Source organism: Orbicella faveolata, unplaced genomic scaffold (assembly GCF_042242905.1).
Source record: "Orbicella faveolata isolate gen_17 unplaced genomic scaffold, um_ofav_v1 contig_27, whole genome shotgun sequence".
NCBI classification, from domain to species: Eukaryota; Metazoa; Cnidaria; class Anthozoa; order Scleractinia; family Merulinidae; genus Orbicella; species Orbicella faveolata.
In genome coordinates, this window is record NW_028301555.1 from 3,570,001 (window position 1) to 3,592,053 (window position 22,053).

General features: G+C 37.7%; 2 protein-coding genes and 1 long non-coding RNA gene across 4 annotated transcripts in view; all 3 read right to left on the reverse strand.

The window, feature by feature from the left end:
- The window catches only part of LOC110041946 (vacuolar protein sorting-associated protein 8 homolog), a 49,725-nt gene extending 37,414 nt beyond the window's left edge, over window positions 1-12,311 (reverse strand). For both annotated transcript variants that reach the window (XM_089296445.1, XM_089296446.1), the window contains exons 1-14: window positions 12,152-12,311; window positions 10,911-10,976; window positions 10,720-10,814; window positions 9,997-10,087; window positions 9,745-9,777; window positions 9,008-9,062; window positions 5,039-5,083; window positions 4,814-4,893; window positions 4,457-4,543; window positions 2,768-2,835; window positions 1,956-2,006; window positions 1,723-1,825; window positions 1,058-1,114; window positions 896-973 (exon numbers count right to left, since the gene is read on the reverse strand). In XM_089296445.1, coding sequence (XP_089152571.1) covers window positions 896-973; window positions 1,058-1,114; window positions 1,723-1,825; window positions 1,956-2,006; window positions 2,768-2,835; window positions 4,457-4,543; window positions 4,814-4,893; window positions 5,039-5,083; window positions 9,008-9,062; window positions 9,745-9,777; window positions 9,997-10,087; window positions 10,720-10,814; window positions 10,911-10,976; window positions 12,152-12,292 — 1,050 coding nt within the window. In that variant the 5' untranslated portion in view covers window positions 12,293-12,311. The remainder of the gene's footprint in view (window positions 1-895; window positions 974-1,057; window positions 1,115-1,722; window positions 1,826-1,955; window positions 2,007-2,767; window positions 2,836-4,456; window positions 4,544-4,813; window positions 4,894-5,038; window positions 5,084-9,007; window positions 9,063-9,744; window positions 9,778-9,996; window positions 10,088-10,719; window positions 10,815-10,910; window positions 10,977-12,151) is intronic.
- Window positions 12,312-12,868: 557 nt separating this feature from the next.
- Window positions 12,869-16,442, reverse strand: LOC149107180 (uncharacterized). The gene is made up of 3 exons (XR_016209552.1): window positions 16,337-16,442; window positions 14,400-14,512; window positions 12,869-13,280 (listed from the first exon to the last, which is right to left on the reverse strand). It is a non-coding gene; the product is annotated as an uncharacterized LOC149107180 (long non-coding RNA).
- Window positions 16,443-19,603: 3,161 nt separating this feature from the next.
- Window positions 19,604-22,053, reverse strand: LOC149107181 (uncharacterized). The gene is made up of 3 exons (XM_089297040.1): window positions 21,929-22,053; window positions 21,080-21,192; window positions 19,604-19,980 (listed from the first exon to the last, which is right to left on the reverse strand). The coding sequence occupies exons 2-3, from the start codon at window positions 21,180-21,182 to the stop codon at window positions 19,751-19,753; spliced, it is 333 nt and encodes a 110-aa protein (XP_089153166.1). The 5' UTR covers window positions 21,183-21,192; window positions 21,929-22,053; the 3' UTR covers window positions 19,604-19,750.

Consider the following 22,053-nt stretch of genomic DNA (forward strand, 5'->3'; position numbering starts at 1 on the left):
CAAAACAGATAATCATGCAGTTTTTGGGGTTGTCAAAAGTACGTGTAACAATCTGCCAACAAAAATCACCATGTACACTGTACACTGTACTTCATGATCACGGCTCGCTACTCTGCTGGTAAAGCCAACCACTTTAAACCTTTGTGACAACCCTACAACACTGAGTTCTTACAGCAAGTTACTGAAAACAATCAAACAACTGTTTAAATTCTCCAGGGTTTTTTTTTTTTTTGGCTTGTTCTTGTTTCTGTCTTTGTTTGTGTTTGTTGAACATTGTTGTTGTTGTTGTTGTTGCTGTTGTTTTTTGTTTTTATTGATGTTTCGGTACAACATTACAGTACAGGTTAACCCTAGTATCTCAGTATCATTGACTTGCAGTGAATGTAAAGGACTATTAGGCCCCATCCACACTACGCTGGAGGAATTTGAAAAGGCAGCTTTATTTCTAAGGTTAGGCCTACCTTCCACATTAATCCTTCACAAAAACTGAGCTTTTCAAAAAGACTCTTTTCAAATTTGAAAATGCTGACTTTTCGTTTTTGAGTGGACAGAAAACATTTTGAAAACAGAACTTTTTGAAGACGATGTATTCATGATTATAATTTGATTTCCCTGTCCGAGTTTTCCTCCAACACAAATCCAAAATGACCAGTGATTGCTGTGTTTTCGAATTCCTCCGGCATAGTGTGGACAGAAAACATGTGATGTGTTTTCAGAGTGAAACCTCTGTTTTAAAATCCCTCCAGCATAGCAAGGACAGGGCCTTAGTTACATTTACATGCAACTTTAGCAATCTGATTGCACTGCATCCACTCTGTAATGCTACATGTAGGCAATTATTAAACCTAGCATCATATTATAATCAATAGTATCAACTAAAAAATGGTGAACTCACTGGATCAATGACTTTTTCTGCTGCTACTTGTATTATAGCAAACTGCCAGGACAAAAGGGGCAAGGAATCCACAGGACCCTAAAGATTAAACAATACAGCAATCAGCAAAATAATCAACACTATATGTAAGGAACTGAAACTAAACTGAACAGCAGTCTGTACCTTTAAAGTGTGAGTGAAGAGCACCTCAAGCTCTGGCTTCAATGTTAAAATCAGAACCTGTGGAGATAATAAAATTCCAGAAATTTCTCAATAATAGTGTGAAGGATAAGCTCAATCCACTACACATTTTGTAAACAATTTAGGAACCCTGCACTGCATTACTATGAGTACATGTACAGAAAATTCTACATGAATTTACACATTTGATAAAATACATGTACACGTTCATACAATAGGTTTGTTCAACGTGATTAGAATGAGTTTAGTATCCCATGCTAAATGGTTCAGTGATTATTGAGAGAAATGCAATGCCTTTCGAGAGAAATGAGATCTGTCTCACAAGAAACAAGACACTTGAGGTGATAAGTTACGTACACTGTATGTAATGGTACTGTACAGTTCAAGGGAGAGTAACATGTAAACTATTAAATACACTGTAAATATTACTTTTCATAAATATTTTTACCTTGCTTTTAAAAAGTCACAACAAAGGTTAATATATATTACCTGAAAAACAACTTTCCAATTACCTGACTGTCTGAGGTTTGTGTCTATGGGATAGTGAGGTATGCATGTATACCCTCCAGATTTCTGACTATACTGTACATAACAATCAACCAGCTGGGCTGTTACACCCAAAATATGAATGACGACAGAACCTTTACCTTAGTGAGTGTGGCTAATGCCAACAGTGACTGTTCATACAAAGGATGTTCCTTCATTCCATCGTGCATGTGAAGAGGAGCCATTGTGCACACTTCACCACGGCTTTAGAGAGATTTAAAAAAAAAAATTAGTTATTAAAAGAGCTATGCTGTAGAACCTATTTAAGAGGCAATAACATTTCAAAAAATGAAGTATTTAAATGCACTGAAAGGAAGTTTTGGGGCTTTCTTACCTTCCTGAAAATAGACAAGTTGATTCATATGTCCTCATTCCAATGAGCCTCCTGTCAAAAGTATTAATAGTTTAAAATGAAATGAATTCATTACAGATTAATAAGTGATGAAATGATTCTACATTGCATGAAAATAATGGTGTCACTGGCCAAATGCATGGCTGAGTAATCAGGAAAGAAAAAAAAACTACATGTATAGCCGTCAGTAACAAATTTACACCTTTTACTATATTATAAACTACTTATTAACCCAGAGTGAGGTCTTTATGGGAAAATCTCAAACCAAGACCTTGCTGTATTGACCTCGCTATTGCTTGGTTAACACAGGAAGGCCAAGGTTTGAGATTTTCCTGGAAAGACCGAATGTTCGAGGTTAACAAGTTGCTTATTATATGGCTTTTTGCTTTGCTTTTGCAGGCCTGTAATCAGCCCATGGGCATTACGGGGGAATAATGTCCTGGAATTAGCCAATCAGAGTGTGCATTATATCTGCTAAAAACACAAGCCACATAATAATTATGAGTGATGCCAAAGAGTCCAGCATTAAGCGGCTTTACAATCTGAATTTTTGACATTCTTCAAGGCCAGGTTAATGCTATTATTAATAGGAATGATGTTAGAAATGGTACCTTTAGTTATTTATTTAAGAATGCATGATCATGTCTTACAAAAGAGAGGGTTAAAAAGTTAAATTTGTGATTTAACTGTTCAGGAGTACCAAATTATGTAATGTACATGAATGATGAAATCATATACGTGTTCACGTACATAGCAAAATATCTTCAAAAGGACTTATAAATATTGATTCTTACTTAAAGCTAAGGACAAAAACAGATCCACCGCTGTCACTGCAGATTGCAACTGTAGGGTCATCTGTGAACTGTAAACAATAATTATGCTCAACTGTAAGCGGAATATATATTTTTTTAAGTATTGATGTTCTAATGCCAAGAATAACAGATGAAGCTGTTCTTAAAATAATACTGCCTTCAAAGTGAATGAAAATTAAGGGCTTTTTATTGCATGCAACAAGGCTACAGTGTGTAGTATTTAACAAACTGATTTATTTTGTGTATGAAGAAAGTACATAGTAGGATTCTGTACTATAATATCAATGATCAGATGATGTGAAAAAACTGTAGGCCAACCACAAGGAACCATTTCAAGCATGGTTGTCCAAAAAGCTGCACAGCTGTAGGCTGTGTACATGTACATGTAGCTTGGTGGTTTAAGCAATTTTTTAAGCCATTTGAGCACGAGCACACAAAGTGACGAAGCGGTAAAAATTAGCAGCGAAGCCATGGGGAACCGCCTGCCTGGATTACCCACATTTTTTATTGCCGCCCCCTATTACATATTTTCACAACCCGATGACAGGTTTTGTGAATCGTATTAATACAGCTAATCAGAGCATAGATCATAATAAGAAACTTCCAGCCAACTTGGCAGGGAAAAGTCACTGTGACACTGTGGAGTCTATCAAAACAAAACCATCCAATGCTATGGCGATGCAATGTTTGCTCTATGGTGGCGAAGGGCAAAGCCTGTCAAGGGAGGAATCAAGAGAAGTGTAAACAATAATTGTAGACTTTGTTGTTGTCCACTCAAGATCAAATTCGGAGCATTTAAACATTTCCATTCAAAAATTTTTCAAGGTCTCTAAGCGTGAAGGATTTCAAAATGACACTCTGTCAGAAATTTGAAATTGGTCTAGAAATAGAATGGTCAGACACATCATCTGATCATGTGTGCCACGCCTGTGTATGTAAATTAATAAGAAATGCTTTTGAACTTCATAATTTCATCAACTCGAGCCTGCAGAAAGTGAAGCAAGCTGCAATCAAAGTCCTCAAATGACAAAGGACATACATGTAAAACATCAGACGGCAATTCCATTACTGTGGAGTTCAGCGATAATATTTCTGAAATTTGGTCGTCGATGATGCTCTTTAACAGCGAAATAAAAACAATACTGGTTCTTGAAGACAACAATTCTTGTCTGGTAAGCACAAAGAGTGAAACATGGTAAAAATCATGCTTTAGCCAAAGCCTGTTGGGAAAACAGCTATCACATCTCTCCCATGAGGCAAATTGTTTACAGCTGTTTCTTGCCCATGTTTGGCAGTTAACGATTTTGTGATATTCGCGAAGAACATTCACGTGCGATAACGCTTTCGACAACAATTTCTTGATTATTTTCTGTTTATACACCAAAGATCTGCATTGTAATTAATGTTGTTCCTTGGAGCTGTCCCTTAGGAGATTAGCAAAAATTTTGATTCATGGGTTAACCTTCTGATCCAATGGAAATGGCCTATACACCAGAGTACTGGACTAACAAAAAATGCCAGTCATCCGTGCAGGTGGTTTCTCAGTTGTCATTCTTCCAGGCTTCGTTGTCGCGGCTCAGGCACTCAAATTGCTTAAAAACCGCCAAGCTACACAGGCTACACAGCTGTGATTCCTAGCTACAAACAACACCTTCCACCACCCTTCCTCACCATGACATGGAGCACTGCACTGCCCATGGGATGAGCATCTGTGATTGATCTCAGTAATTTACCTGATTGTAAATCCCACATTGTTATCTGTGATAAAAACAAAACGGGCAACTTTAATACTACATACACAATGTAACTGGGCAGGCTTGCTTCCAAGATTATGACCATAATGTTTTCTCAATTAATTTGGGGTGTCTAATTGATATTTCCGTACTTGAAAGAAATTGCTACTAATCCATCATAATTGGTACTTAGTCTTGTCTGAGTAATATAAGTAATCAACAAAAAGTAGTTTTCTGATGATCGATTACAACCAATTAAGTGGGCCTGGATTAATTTTTATTTTCTAAAACTCACCTGGCCCCTTGCATGTCCACAAAGAAGCCTTGTACATTCCATGTTGATTCCAAGAGCAGTGACAGCGCCATACTCGGCACCTGTTGTACAGAAATAAAATGTCTTACGTACTACGCATCTATTTCTGAATCAGTGTTTAATAACACTGATTCAGAAATACATGCTAGTACGTAAGACATTTTTATAATAATAAACATAAGGCCAGAATACTTTTTTTTATCATACCAATTGATGTATTTCCAAGTACCAGCTTCAGTGTTTGCTGAGGATCTGCAAATTAATTACAACAAAAATGTCTTAATTTACCTGGAGTGTAAAAAATCATATTTGTTTAAAAGTCCAATAAATTATTGTAAATTTAGACCAAGAATGTCTTCCTTTTCAACTACACCCAGAGTGAAAATTGGGTTGAAAAATCAGGTACTGTGAGAAATTGGGCGTAAATGTACAGTGTTTATCTGAGGAGGAGTCCACTTTTGGCTCGAGTTATTGGGAGGTTTGAAAAATAGAGGTTCAAGAAATCAGAATTTCTCTCTTTTGCAGTTTCATAATAAAATAATAAATAAATCAAAAAAACTTTCAATTAGTAAGTGTCAAACCATGTAGCCTGGGAGAAACCCATGCTAATAAAGGGACACAGACTAATACAAAATACAAAGCTGAGAGGACTAACTAAAGATATCTACACTAAAATATGAATAATACAAAATGCAGTCTAAAATGTTTTAAAGATAAAACTAAAGGTAACTATCCATAGCTGATCTAATGTAAAAAAATCTATTATTTTACTAATGAGATTTAATAAGAGTGTCATGTTGAGCAGAGGATACAACCCTAGCAGCCAGCTTCTGTTAACTTAGTTAGATCTTTGCCACGAATGCACCTTTTAAACTCATTAAGTGTTTTGGCATCATAAACCAGTAGAATTTGTGTACCTTAGTGCCAACCATTTTCCTAAGACATGGGAAAACGAAATTCGAACTTCCAGTTTCATTTTTCATTTACCCACGCCATCGGAAAAGGGAATTTGAACTTTTATTTTTATTTTTCATTTTCCAACTACCTTGAAAACGAAATTGGAACTTCTATTTTTTTGTTTTTTGTTTTTTGTTTTTTGTTTTTTGTTTTGTTTTCCCACGCCTTCGTACAACAGAATTGCAATTGTCATTTCCGTTTTTCATCTTCTATTATCATAAAACATTGACAAACGGAATTTGAACTTCGATTTTCGTTTTTCGTTTTCATGTTCTCAATTGCATTGTCTCAAGACAGTAGCCTATTAAGCAGATGCTAGTGCTCTTTGGGCTTGTATATATTTTTTCCTATCTTACAATCCTTAAAATGTGTCATAGCTAACTGTACATGATGTCACTGACTGTACATACGGAATTTTGATTTCAACAAATAGCATAAAAAAACTGTGCAGCTATATTTATAGAAAACTAATATATTATGAATTTTTCAGCCTGCTACAAGCCGTATCGAGCTGACTGTTAATAAAAGCCTTCTGTTCAATAGGACTACCACGATATCGATATCAGCAAGGAAATGACATTATGCATATACTATCACAAATCACGGAATTAAATGGTTATTTAGGTCCCACTATAAAGCCAAAAAGTTTCAGTACAAAGGCTTATCATGATTGATTTGGAACATAAAATCAAACCTTCTACTTCGATATCGACCACTCAGTGTAAAACACAGACTGCAGACTGGAGACAGGAGATAAAATGCAGACTGAGGGTAAAATGTAGACTGCAGACTACATGCTTTTTAAGTACATATCGACAGTGTTATTTCCATTATTGATTTCTAACCAGAAACTGCGTTATTCAGGCTAATTGCAGTGAAAGTTTGCAATGCTCCAGTTAGCCTGAATATCACTCAGGTTAGCCTAAATATCGCTCCGGACGGTTTGCCTGTTTACAGTTAGCTCTCAATGATGGAAACGGCAACACAATTCAGTTAAACATAAGCACGCAAGGCGTGCAAGAGTTATTTTTTTCTGTGAAGTTTTGGAGATTCATGGTACAGTAATGATTTGGTTAATTTGACAAGTTTTTCTGGTTGCGATGTTACATCGGTCATGGTAAGATAGCTAATAGTAAGCCATAAAATGTTTGACTGAACAAACTACAGTAATCTGACACGTCTCCAGATTAATGTAGATACCATCTTATTTTCCAACAAGCAATTTGATTCGCTCTTTGATACAACCCGCACTGTGATGGGTGTGACACGCGCACATACATAACTCCCTCACTCACCGATCACATAACCCTTCCAACCCCCAAGAGAAATGTTTGCTCAAAAATGCTCAAGTTAATTTAGAGACTTTTTTGCATTTTATACAAGTTGTAAGTTTACCTTTTTACACAACACAACACAACACAACTTCACCGAAAATAGAAAGAAAGAGAAAAAAAACCTCTGACACATTGAAAGTCTGATTTAATTAAATGCACTTTAACTTGGTGCCACGCAGTCTTCAAAGAACATTTGAACAGTTCTCATACTTTTTACCTTTAAAAATATCGGACTGAAATGAATGTCATCAAATAAAACTATTAAACTGCTACTGCAGAGACGCTGAAAAACCGTCCAGAAACGAAACCTTCTTTTTTGTTTAATATCCTGGAAACAATAACTTGTCAGCTCTAATTAAATTTACTCCCATATAAAAACAAAAGTGTTAAGTTACCATTTGTTACTAAAGATAGCAAACATCTCGTGGGAAAGAATGGTGACGATTCGTCCGCTCTAATTGAATTTACTCCCTTATGAAAAACAAGAATGTCAAATTACACTTTGTAACTAAAAAACAAAAATGTCTCGTTATATTTGCATGCAACAAGAACAAAACAATTGTTACCCGCACTTACTATTGTGAACGTTAGAACTGTTTCAAATCTAAAGTCTCGTCCCCTCTAAAACATGTCCTAAGAACTAGACGCGACGATTCGTGACCTCTAATTGAATTTACTCCTTGTGAAAAACAAAAGTATCAAGTTACCTTTGTAACTAAAAATAAAAATATCTCGTTGCATTTGCATACTACTAACTCACGAACTGTTTCAAACCTCAAGGCTCATCTCGTTCATTTAACTAAAATCCTCAGCCTAAACCACAGAAAATGTCAAAGTAAACCCAATATATGAATACTTCCTCCTCTTTCATAGAAGAATAAATATGGCCATCCTGAACTCTATCGGGATCAAATCTTGTCACATACCATTTACCTTTACAACAAGAAATTTGATTGGCTGTTTATAGTAGATCCAATCTGATTGGTGTGACATACATACATCTCTCACTCACTCACTCACTCACTCACTCACTCACCCATTGACCCGTCCATAACATACCCGACGCGCCGCCTAAGAGGTTTTTTTTTTTACAAAAAAATAACTCAAAAAGTCTACAGTCTGCATTTTTACCCTCAGTCTTCATTTTACCCCACTCTGAAGTCTGCAGTCTACAGTTCCCAGTCCTCATTTTACACTGACCAGATATTGACTGTTTCATCTGCAACTGACCTTCTCTTCTTGATACCATGACAACTGAAAAACCTTTTTACACTTCGCAAACTACTGTGCAGCCCCTTAAATTAGGGTAATGGTTTGTGATTACCTTGAGAAGGTCTTCATAACTATTGTTTTCCTCAATAAGAAAATGGCGAACAAAGACTTCACCAAAGATGTGGTTCCCAGGTCTATTGTTAGCTACAGGAAGTGCCAATATTCTTCCGATTCAGGTAACATAAGAAAGTGACAAAAACACAGACATGAAAAACGAAAATTGAAGTTCAAATTCCATAAATGAAAGACAAAAAAAGGAAATGACGATAGAATCCTACTGTCCAAAGTTGTGGGAAAATGAAAAACGAAAATAAAAGTTTGAATTCCATTTCCAAAGTAGTAGGAAAATGGAAAATGAAAATGGAATCTCAAATTCCCTTTTCCGATGGCATGGGTAAACAAAAAATGAAACTGGAAGTTCGAATTCCGTTTTCCCACATCGTAGGAAAACGGTTGGCACTAAGGTTCAAGCATTCAGTTACTATAGTAACTTGTCTGTGATTTAACTATGGGTACAGAAATCAAGTAATTCCTTTATTGGCTTTATTCATTAGTTTTACAGAAAATGCACATTAAATACCAGCAGTTACTTTTAAATAAATATTTCTCTCACCAAAAACTAGCACAATGCCATGAGATGTTCCAATACAAATAAGAGACGACACTGCCTAAAAAAAGAATCTTCACATTTCAGTAATTGTATTTCTACGTGTCAAAGGCTCCATACATACATATACACTACACTATCTGTAATAATGGTGTTACTCTTATATGAGTGCCTCCCAGGAGGGTACTGGGGGACAGGCTGGATGGGGGTGGGGTAACAGGCTCTCTTGATCTCTCAAAAATTTTACATTTTCCCTTTTGTTCTTAATTCAATAATTCCATTGAACTATCAGGTGAGTGGACATGAGTTAAAAACAATAGAAAGGCAGTTCAAACCAAAGCCTTATCTAAACAACTTTACCATCCCCCCTCTCCCACAAAAACAAACAAACAAATAAACATCAGTCACAATAATAATGACAAAATATTCATCGTCTCAACTCACGAAATATACAGTACTAGCATATTAATCATCCACCCCAACCCCTGAAAATAATAATTTCTGTCTGGATGAGCTGAATAAAATTGTTTGACATATATATTTAACTTTAAGATACAGATTCCTTCAGAGATTATTATTATGTACAGTATATGGATGGTCCAAAAATAATTTTTCTCTCCTGATGAACTCAAAGACTTGATTGCTTGCATTATAGTTTTACAACTTTGCAAATAAAAACACTATGATAATCACTATCAAGCTACATGTAACTAGTACATGCATTGTATACTCAATGTATTTACCATGGCTGTTGGCAAGCCAGCATCAACTCTAGCCTAAAACAAAGGAATATTATTAATCATTATTTTGCTCATTGAAAAACACTTCAGGTAACAAATGTTGATTTATTTACAGTTATGGTTACAGCAAATGCAACAAATTTTGTACTTAACTTTTTAATACCCTAAAAGACCATTGAAGTTATAAACACAACATTAATCAGATTGAAGTAACTTTCAAAATTTAAGAAAATGTACCATTCAGCCTCTACTTACAGATGCAGAGACCATTTGAGCAGAGACATTTTTTAACACAACATGTCGTAGAACTGAGCCATGCTTAGTTTTCTTTCCCTTCTTTCCTGCACTGTGAAAGATTACAAACAAAAACAATATTCAATCTGAAGTCACCATAATGATCTTTTTTGAAGAATTATTCCTTGGAAGAAATTCCTTACAACATCATCGGTGGTCCATAAGCCCTATATAAATGACTTATGAGGGTGGGACAGTCTTATGTCACAGAACTTGTATCTACATGTATTCATGTCACATGTTCAATACTATTTCTTATACCATGCCACAGAAAATGCAGCCAATCAGGGTACAACAAAACTGTTGTATTCTCCAATCTACTCCACACAACCTTCCCACCACATGTCGCATTGACTGTGTTTGCCATTTTATTTTCTATGGCATGGTATAAAATAGTTTCAAATGCAATGCTGTCTCATGGTATACGATGGAAGATCCCACTTGTCACTTGTATATTCTTGGCACATGTATACAGACTTGCCTGAATGCTCATGTTTATACTGGGAAAAGTGACTGATCAGATATTCCATGGTATATTATACCACTCAAAAGTATTGCATAACTAAACTTACATGTATGTATCTATAGGATTGCATCAGCAATAAGAAGCAGTTTCAGCCAAAGGCTTGTAAGCCAGATTCGACATATATTAAAGACATCAGATCTTAACCATCAACAACTCACCTTGGATCCAGGTCAAGCGAAGAGGACAGCATTTGTTCATCAAGCAAACTGGCAAGATCTGGATCATCTTCTAGCGAAATTATATCTTCATCTTTCTGGAAGGTTTTTAAACATACAGAGAATATTACTCATAGTACTACCATATTAACAAAAGCTATAATTTTTCATTCACAAACAGATGAATACTGTACCTCATTCAAAATACTCTCTAAAGATGGCATGTTTACCACTTCTGGCAGATCAAGTTCAATGTCAACCTAAAACAACAGAACAAAGTTTTTCAATTCTTCAGGTTTATCCATAGCTAATAATAGCAAAATGGTTATGAAACCTGACAAAGTTCTTTGTTGTATGTTTTTGTTTTTTGGTGCTGACCATACACAAAACACAATACTTGTTTACTACTGACCGAGGAACTAACCAACAAAAATGTTTTAGTTATGTAATTCATCCATAGTGTATGAGCACAAAACAAAAGATTGCACACAGTCATGGACCTTCCAACATAAATCTTAGCATCTTTGTCTGCTCCTCTGATGTCTGCTGGTCTTCATAACCGTTCCCCTCTATTAACAGGTCTGCACAAAGTGTAAACCAGGGAGTCATGCCAGCTACCATGCAAGCCATTCCAGTTAGACTAAATAACAGCATGGTTAACCTAAATCAGAACCTGGTTAGCCCAAATAGCCCCACCTGCCCCCCAACCCCTTTCTCCAAAAAAAAATTGCCTTTGTTAGCTTGTGGTTAGCCTTAGAGCCAGTAGGGATGACTTGCTTGCATAGCATGGCTTGCCTCTGTGTTAGGCCCAATAAAACTCCTATTTGCCCAACAAACATTTCATTTAGTCTAAAGAGCAACCTGGTTGGCCTAAGTTAGCTTAGTTAACTTGTAGTTGGCTTTTTTAATGGGGTTAGGGATCCTGGTTTACATGCCTCCCTGGCTTGCATGTTAATAATACTCAAGCATTCTACTTACTATGGTTTATCAACATTTGAATGTTGCATGTAGAAATATGAGTCTTCCAGGATTTTACAAAGGTACTGTAGATAATTTACTGTCAAACCGCATGTTCTTTTGATGGAACTCTGCAACGTTGCAGTGCAGTGTTCCGAAATTGATTAACAGTTAGCTAGAAGAACTTCCAACTTTCAGTTCAATCCTGAAATATTGTAGAAGTGCCCTCACTCTGACTGCACCCATGTGCATGGTCATGGCGAAACTTTGATTTCTTGCATCTTAATATTCTACAGTGTACAAGTGGTCTGGCATCACGAAATATTTCAAGTTACCGATATACGCAAAATTAAATAACCTTCGTCGCTTTAACATAGGTGATCACTTCATAATTACAGTAACTGCAACATTAACCCACTGCTTGAATCAAATATTATGTCCCCAACAATCTGCAACAGAAAACAGGGAACAAACTTACCGAATCCGAAACATGTCTTTGCCTGAAAGAGCCAGTGTTTGTAGTGAAGGCTGCATCAAGTGATTCCAGTGATTCTAGCTGGTCTGTAGTGGATAATAACCCGGACAATATGCTCGTGTCCTCTTTCATTTCGTCCGCCATCTTGGCTGGTCATGATCCTAGTGCTAGACCTCCTCGTCCACCACAGGCAACCCAAGTTCGGAGGACAGCAAAGGAGAGAAAGCCTGGGAATAAGGTTGCATCAAGCCCCTCCCATTGCAGGTATCCCTCATTGGGGGATACCTGGGAAAAACGGGGGGGGGGGGGGTTCACCCCGTTTTCACTCGATTTAGGTTCCCCGGTAGTAGGGGAATTCATCTTTTTTTTTCACGGCTTCGCTATACAATGCGGGGGCTGAGCGGGGGTTTGGCGGGGATTTCACTCGTGGTTCGCGACCTCTTTTATAGTTGATATATATATTTAGCCAAGCCTAAAGGTCGAGCGTGGCGAGAGGAAGCGAAAGAACGCTTGTGAGCAAACTTAATTTTCTGAGGTATGGGACTCCGCTCGTTGGCCTTCGGCGCGCAGGAGCACCGCTATAAATTGAGCACAAAGAGTGGCTCTGTGATGGTGACTTACGATTAAGTGTAACTCCATGGGACGACCTGAAACAGGTCTTTTGTAAACATTTAATTACGAAGAAATAATTATGCAATCTATACACCACAATTAATACAATTTTTCGTGGAAGTATTTTTAATATCTTACCAAGGATTTTTTTTCTTTTTTAGCTGATTTATGGGAAATACTAACACTAAGAACAGTGCAACACTTAACACCACATACAATTTCACTTAAAGACTCTTTTGTTCGCGAGCGATATTCACTTCGTTTACCGCTGATAAATTACATGCGATGCATTACTTTTTTTGAGGACGGCAATCACAGTCTTCATCCTTCATGTTAGTGTAATCGTAATTGTTATTCGTAATAGAACAATGATATGTGCCTGAACAGTCCTGGCCTCCCGTGCAAGCTAAGAAAGGGCAGTTACACCATGTGCCATAATTATTTTTGGTGTGGAAGTATTGACAGTTGTAGACATTGCCATCGAATTGAATGGTGTCGTGAACTTTTGGCAAAACCTCATCTGAAATTAATATGAACAAGAGTGGATGAGACAATTAGTTTCGAGATGAACAACTTTTTATTGTAATACACATTAAAAACAAAGTGTTCATAGGTGTACGGGCACCGTACGAGGAGGGGGGGAGGGGCGGTGAACTTATTGCCCGAAAAAGTTACACAATGCTCGAAAGCGTGACTGTTACTCAAACGCACTCAAATCGCAGTACAAACAAAAAACGTTCACAATTCTCACGTCTAATGAAAATGTTATCATTCCAAAGATAGTTATCTTGAAACCTTGCATACCCTATTTTACATACCTTGATCGAAAGCTTAGTAAAATCAGAAACTCAGGAAAGAAACACTTAATTTTTCCTTGTACGGCGAAAAGTTCATGATCATAAAAAAATTTTAAAACGGCTCTTTGTGGAGTGGAGTCATTCAAAATGACTCTTCATGATAATAAAAAATTTTAAAACGGCTCTTTGTGGAGTCATTCAAAATGGCTCTTTTCAGAGACACCACAAAAAAGTCTCGGTCTTCGTTTGCTTTGATTCTTTCGTCGTTGTTTTGTTGATGGAAAAAATATCCATATCGCGGATTTCCACGATACACATTTAAACGATAATAAGCTTTTCCAAAACAGAATACTTGATCCTTACATCATTTGCCATGACCTCAACTCCGTTTTGACAAGGCAAACGTCAGAGAAAGTAGCCTACAAGCCTGGCCTTCACTGCCTCTTACAATGTTTTCTCCCGAGTAATTTTGCCAGAATCGTCAGCGTTTTGCCTGAAAAATTTCAAAAATTTCTGAAACTGAGGGAGCTGCACCCCCCCCCCCCCCCCGCCCCATCCCCGGCCCGCACGCCTACCTTCCCTAACTTTCCATGGTCATATTCTTTTACCATCTGTTCAAGCGATTAATACGCTTTATTTTGTCGATTACGAGCAAAGGAGTGTCTATAATTGAAATTGTAAATTAAAGTTAGTGTTTATTTGAACACAACTTTTATTGGGGGGACAAGGCGTGATATGGTCATGTAAAATTATTTCTTAGAAAGAAAAAAATCATTATCTTAAATGAAATTATCAGTAAAAACCCTAATTTGGTTCACATAGACAACAAAGCGAACCATTACCGGCTTTCTGAGGTTTGCTTTTATTTCGTTTGATGTGTTTCCCATGAGCTGATAGAAATGTGACGTGCAACAGCCAAACGACACAGGTGTACTTGAAAACCATCTCCAGTTTCCTGAGTGAGTGAAATTTACAAAGTGAAAAGAAAACTTGAACTAAGACCATGCCTAGTACAGCATGGGGCCCAGTTCTCGGCCACAAAAAACGTAAACTTGTATTTCTCACCTTGGAATAGCCGTAAGGAGTTAAAATTTCACGCATAACTAGCTTCAGCATTCAGTTTACACATGTAGAGCTATCGACTGCTCAACGCTGTTTTCTCCCGAGTAATAACGAAAATGGAGGCGTCGTTCGTGGACCCAGTTATCAGCCAGCGGGCCCAGTTCTCGGCCACAAAAGAGTGCATGCGATTCCTCAGAATGAACAACGCTTTATTACCATTTTTTGTTTTTAAATCAATTATAAGGCTTGTGTTTTGATATTTCGATCACAAATTATCCTTAAAGAGCTTTGTTTCATTTTAGAAAAGGAAGTTTTTTGCACACCTAGTTTTTCTCTTAAGTGCAGTCAAGCGAGGCTAAAAGGAGTTGGGTATTTAAAACGGGGTTAAGTCACAGCTCATAGTTTTCAGCATGCCACCCCATTACAGCTTTATTTTTGCAACTGACTTGACACGAATACTCCGCACAAAACTATGAGCGCTTTTAGTGTTGAAGGCGAGCAGGGTGGCCGAGAATAGGCAAATACGCAAAAGTACTAAGGAAATATTGAGGAGTGAATTTAGGTCAAAGAACTAAACACGCCAGGAAAAGTTTATATTTAACAGATAGCTTTATCACTCTACGTTCTTTATGCCAAGAATTGGCTCATTTGGGCTTTCTAGACGGACAAAATATAAACTTGAATTAAACCATGTTATTCGAGTAGCCGTAAACAAATACGTTTTCGGGGAAACCAAATTCACCTACCTTCGCGTCACCTGGATGCGGTCACAGAAAAACTCGGCAGGATGAAACAAAACTCGGCAGAACGGAAGACAAGGAATCAAGCTACCTTTGGAAACAATTGCTTTTTATCCAGATTCATTTGTGACGCGAAAAATAAACGCTGAACAAAAAGTGGCCGAGAACTGGGCCCCACACTGTACAGTAAGCCAGAGAGCTTTGTAAACGCAGCTCGTTTATTTCTACGGCTAGGCCTACCGTCCACACTTACCCGTCACGAAAACGGAGCTTTTCGAAAACGCTCTTCAAACCGGAGGAATTTGAAAACGCTAGCTTTTCGTTTTCGTGTAGACATCTGGAAAAAAATTTGAAAAACGTTGGCGTCATGATAATCATGTGATTTCCCTGACTGAGTTTTCTTCAAACAAAAATCCAAAATGACCGGTTATTGTTGCGTTTCTATATTCCTCCGGCTTAGTGTTGACGGGAAAACATTTGATACGTTTTCAGAGTAATAACTCTGCTTTCAAATTCCTCCGGTGCAGTGTACACAGGGCCTTATTTTGGAAATAGTGTGAAAATCCAATACGGCATTGATTTGATAAGCTGAGAGTAAATGCAGATTCAGATTCAGCTTCAGATTCATCGCTTTAAGTCAAATTTTTAGCTTAATTTAATACAAGCGGGCTGTTCAATAACATACATTTAATACTTTAATTTATTTTCAGTGAAGTTTTGTTGCAAAACTAAAATCATCTTTGGACTTGATTGTGCAAAATGATTGCACAAATAATTGTCGCTCTTTGTTTTCGTCTGGAAATCATTTTTATACGGCAGCTGTTTGAAAAGAAAAGTAAAAAAAAAGCAAAAGCAAAGCAATAGAGGAAACAAGGTTGTTTGATGGCAATAATAATTACAATACTGGTCAAATTGCTATACCGTCAAGGGTCTTACAAATTTATATTGTCAAAAAATCTAAATCAAAAAAAACTTACCTTCAAAGAAATACGTTTAGATGTTTGTATGATGTTCTTCTCTATGATGGTCTGAACGAAGAATGAATGATGTGTACATAGCTTGGATAAAAATATAAGATCTTCGCGTTAGACGTGGAATTCCACAAGCTGTGTTAACCCGCAGAGAAGACTCTCAAACACGTGGTGATATAATTCAACACCAGCTTTTGGAACTATTGGAGCACAAAATACCAGTTAAGGAATTAAACGCGTGGTTACTTTGTATACGATTCCCTGGACTCGGTCGATCGTTGGTCGGTCCTTGCGCTTCTTAAATATTTGACCTGGTCTAAAAGCTGGCCGAATGTAAAACGTTCCGAGAGGACGCGACTCACGTGATCAGATGCACCCTTTTCCTAAGGAAGGATCGCTAACCCCAGTGGAAAAATGGTCACAATCTCTCTTTATAAAAATGACTTCTCAAACTCATTTATAATTCATCAAGTTTAATCAAAGGAAATCATGACCGTGACGATGTTTTGATATCTCATCTTAATTAGCATAGATTTTTTACGATTTTAACTCTCCATTTCTCCTTAGCTTTAGTTTCGATGGAGAAGATATACTAAACACTCAAGACAGTGTTTGACCACTGCGCGTCGCATTTTTCAATTCTCTTCTCGGTGTTTGGAGATGTGGTCAAACATGAGGTCTTTTGTAATTGATATCTGTTACTTTATACCTTCTTGAAAACAAAAACTGATTTCTTGATGCGTTTTAAGTTACATAGTTACATGGTCACACACGAGAAGCGTTTTAACACCTTAAAAGGCTTAGCGGTGTACCTATAGGCATAGAATATATAAAGAGGGTTTGTGGAAAAAATGTGTCTTCGCACCGAAGACAATTTCTTGTATACTGTGGGGAAATAAGGGCTTCGGAGACCTTCTTATTGTCAATTAATTATATTTTATCCGAAAGAATTGATTCATTGCACCAGTTTTCCATTAGTGATAAGAAAGTGTTGCTACTTACCGGGAAAATTGGCAAGACATATTAAAGTTCAAAATTGTTTTTTGTTCACATGATCGATGAAATTTGGGCCATGTTTTTAAACTTGGAGACAAAACTCGCGCATGCTTATTATGTTCCTCTGCTCTGAAGGCTAGCGGAACTTGTCTAGCCGGATTTACTAGTTCCCAGGGGTCCGTTTCTCGAAAGCCCCGGAAACTTCTCGGGCCCGGAAAGCCATAGCAAAATCTCGAACCCTACGATTACAGCGCTGTTTCATTCACATTTTCTTAACATGGACATAGGTTCCCTTCATACAAGAAGTTTCAGGCGTATACACTTCTCCGTTTTTAGATACAGATGAACTAAGAATGGCTTTACGGGCCCGAAAAGTTTCCGGGGCTTTCAAGAAACGGGCCACAGAGCCGTATGCGTGCCCCGAGGATATTGAGCCCAGTTCCTCTTACATCAGCCCAGCCGCGTTCCGAGACGGCAAGATCCAGTGTGATGGATACTGCGGGCAGTATGGTCATTATGATCAATCGCATGTACATATCAGTGTCGTGCGATTTTTATTTTGGGTAAAAAAAGAAAAAAACACAGAAGGAAGAAAAGCCGTCAGGGCAAGCAACCATTCCTGGTTAGCTAAGTAAAAGTCATTTGATATATAAACAAGACTAAAAGCTAAAAATTAAAGAGCGGTTTTTTAATTGAGCGTCGTAAAAACAAAATCAAAGTAATTTCTCTAGCCAATCACAAAGGACACAGACAATACAATGAATCAATCAAAACTCGAAGTAATGACATGTAGCTGACGCGAAGCGCGGGAAAACGTGTGCAAGCGAGTCACGATTGGTTTTGGTTTAACTTCTGATTGGCTTTAAAATTGGCCCGAGATCGCCTAGCGTTGAAAGTGCAAAACCAATTATTTTTCTAAACTCAAGTGATAACCGCTATAAAACCAAACGTTTTCGATTTATTGTGATCATCAAGGTTAAAGATCATTTATAACTAAAGTGCACCACCAATTGCAGAGGTCTGAAAAAGAGTATCTATTGTGTGGGTCAGGTCTGAAATAGGTTATCGCAAATAAGATATTTTGGTTTGAAATAGGGATGTAACGGTTTTTAAAAACAGGCTACAAAATTTTGGGTAATATTCCCCAGGAAACTTGGGTAGTTTCACACGCAATCGGGAAACCAGGAAATGACAACCGGTGTGGTTCATCGTATTTTTATCATGAAAGTCTAACCACTTTAAAGTTAACGGCAAATTCAGAATCAGAATTTAGTGGCTGACAGTAAATATTTGTTTTATATTCGTCCCCCGTGGACGATTCATAAAACTATGATTATTTCGCTAACTGCTGAGGGTGATTCCCGGTTGGCGCCAAGCGATTTCCTGACCTCAGTCGAGAGTGATAAAGAAATTAAAACCGTCCAGCATTTAAAAATGTCAATGAATCGATAACATGGCCAGTAAGACGAGTAATTGAGTGCAAATTGAATGATTCCATGATATGGTTCAGTATCGGCGTAAAAAAAACCAACAACAACAAAAAAGAAATACAACTTCCAAATCACGTCAAGCAGAGCCTGGGTCTTACACCTTGAAAACATCGAAAATTAAAAGTCTTATCACAAAAAATCTCGCTTTTCACATACTAAAGCGTGAAGCTCTTGACTGCAATAGTTCGAACGTAGAATGAATGATAGTTCCCCACACAGTATAGATAATGAAAGTCCATCTCTATGTTTATATCATGGACGTGGGGACGAGTTATTTGCCTCAAGCTGTGTCAACCCGCTGAACCGACAGGTTCATATAATGAGAGGATTCAACTCCAGCTTATAAGAACGAAACCTGAGTGAGGGTCCCAAGTGCATCCCTTCCTCTTGTGCCACGATGGGGAGGTTGAATTTGCTTGCACGTCCGATGCTGGTTGAAATAATTTTCTGAAACGTACACAGACCAAGTTACTTCGGTCCAATTTTATGAGTTATTCATGCACACCATTCGTCGATATTCCCCGGCCGCAAAAATACAGCAAATAGGCTCGAGGAAAACTTGCTGAACTATTCTTTTAATTTATTATCAGAAAAGGCCCGTTTTACGGCTAAAGGGTAAACTTTTCCGATTTTCACGCCTAACCGCTAAATTTTTGGCCCGTTTGACGGCTAACTGTTAACCCCGTTGAGACCGTCGTTTGACAGTGACTCCAGCTGGGTCAGGACCTGAAACTGAGGTCTTTGGTAATCGTTTCGTGGCCATATAAGATAACATCTCACCAAGGAATTTTTTCTTTTCTTTTTATTTTACGGATAACGAAACTAACAACAGTATCATACTTAACACTTACAATGTCACGAAGGATACTTAATGAACCATGCTTTTCGCAAGCGGTGTCTACTTCGTTTTCGTTAATTAGTTTCAGGAGATGCATTATTTTCTATGATCATGGCAGTCGCAGTCTTCATCCTTCATGTCGCGGTAATCGTAATTTTTATTCTTAATAAAACAATGATATGTGCCATAGCAGTCCTGGCCTCCAGTGCAAGCTAGAAACGGGCAACCGCACCATGTGCCAAAATTATTTGTGGTGTGGAAATGATCACAGTTGTAGTCGTTCCCCTTGAATTTAATGGTGTCGTGCACTTTCGGCAAAACTTCATCTGAAATGAATACGCATAGGGATAGTATAAACATTTACAAGTAGTTTCATGATGATAAACAACGTTTTATAGCGGAGCCCCAGATTCATATAGGAAAGACAAGAAAAGCCACAAATGGATTTTCTCATGGTTATCATGGCTAGCGGTATTGCTCGTGGGCGCGTACGCACGACGGCGACGACGGCGACGGAGTCGCGCAACATGGCGGCCATAGTCCTGCTAAAAGGTTAACAGGGACATGCAGCCTTGATTTATAGCCTCCTTCTTTGATATTGGACATCCATGTTATGGTCAATTGACACCTGTCAAAACAAGGTATCCGCTGACCGGTATCACGTGACCATATCGCGAGCTCAAGTTTTGAGCTTGTCGAGGTAACGTGTTTTTTTGAAGTTGACCGCTGACCAAGAGCTGGTTTTCTATTGGATCGCGGGCTCGTGTTAGGTTAACTTGTTGCAAACGGGGGCCGGGTTGTTCGGAAACCGGTTAACGCTAACCCAGGATTAAAAGTTAACAGAAGGATAACTATTTGTTGTATACAAATGTTTTGTTTTGTGTATTTTCAGATTATTCAAACTCCAAACAGAAGGCCAAACAATATACAAAAGATACAAAACTAAAATCAAAATTCTCGCTTAACCTGGGTTATCTTAACCGGACTTTTAACAACCCAGCTCAGGAGCTCCGCTTTTAGGCTTGCCTAAATCTATATATTACCATGCCATAGAAAATACAGCAATCAGAATACAAGAAAGCCGTTGTACTGTCGACGGTATTACACCCAGCCTTCCCACCGTACACCACGCGTACTGTCCCATTGATTCTGTAAGCCACTGCATCTTCTTTAGCAATCATTTGTTGGTACATATTGTCTTCAATGAGGTAATAAATAGTAAAAGCACTAAGATTAAGGTCCCGTCCACCGTACGCCGAAGGAATTTGATAACGGAGTTTTCACTCTGAAAACGCATCAAATGTTTTCCGTCCACACTACGCCGGAGGAACTTAAAAACGTAATAATCACTGTTCATTTTGGTTTTGTGTTTGAGGAAAACTCGGTCAGGCAAATCACATTATTATCTGTGAAAAATGACATTACCGGCTTTCTGAGGTTTGCTTTTGTCATGTTTGTGGTGTTTCCCTTGGGCTGATAGAAATGTCACGTACAACAGCAAACCGGCACAGGTATACTTGAAAGCCATCTTCAGTTTCCTGAGTGAGTGAAATTTAAAATGGGTGAAATAAAAATTTTAACTAAGGTCCTGTCTACATTACGCCGGAGAAATTTGAAAACGCAGCTTTATTTCTATGGTTAGGCCTCCACTCCAATCCCTCGCGAAAACAGACCCTTTTCAAAAACGCTTTTCAAAACCGGAGGAATTTGAAAACGCCGGCTTTTCGTTTTCCTGTGGACGGAAAACATATGTTGAAAACAGATCTTTTCGAAATTTGATGGGTCATGATAATCATGTGATTTCCCTGACAAAAATCCAAAATGACCGGTTATTGTTGCGTTTTTAAATTCCTCCGGCTTAATGTGGACGGAAAACATTTAATACGTTTTCAGAGTAATAACTCCGTTTTCAAATTCCCCTAGTGTAGTGTGCATTTTTAGTTACGTTTAATGCAAGCCCCTTACTGTGAGACACAGGTTGTTCAATAACATACATTTAATACTTTAATTTATTTTCAGTAAAGATTTGTTACAAAACTAAAATCATCTTTCGTCTTGAAAAAACATGATTGTACACATAATTGTCGTTCTTTCTTTACGTCTGGAAATCACTTTCATGCGGTAGTTGTTTGAAGAAAAGACACTTAAAAAGCAAAAACGAAGAAATAAAGAAAACAAGGTTGTTGATAGCAATAATAATTACAAATCACTATACCGTCAAGGGTCTTACAAATTTATAATGTCCAAAACAATCTAAGCTAAAAAATATATTACCTTCAAAGAGCTGCCGTTTAGATGCTTGTATGTTCTTTGCTGTGGTAGTTTGAAGGAAGAATGAATGATCTGCGCCTAGCTTGGATGCAAAATAAGATCTTAGCGTTAGACGTGGAATTCCACAA

Bases quoted from the DNA above. Each gene is read 5' to 3' on its own strand.
- LOC149107181 (XM_089297040.1), bottom strand. From the start codon at position 21,182: ATGGCTTTCAAGTATACCTGTGCCGGTTTGCTGTTGTACGTGACATTT. The intron at 19,981-21,079 runs GTAATGTCATTT...TATTCATTTCAG, and splicing joins AAGCAAACCTCAGAAAGCCG to ATGAAGTTTTGCCGAAAGTG.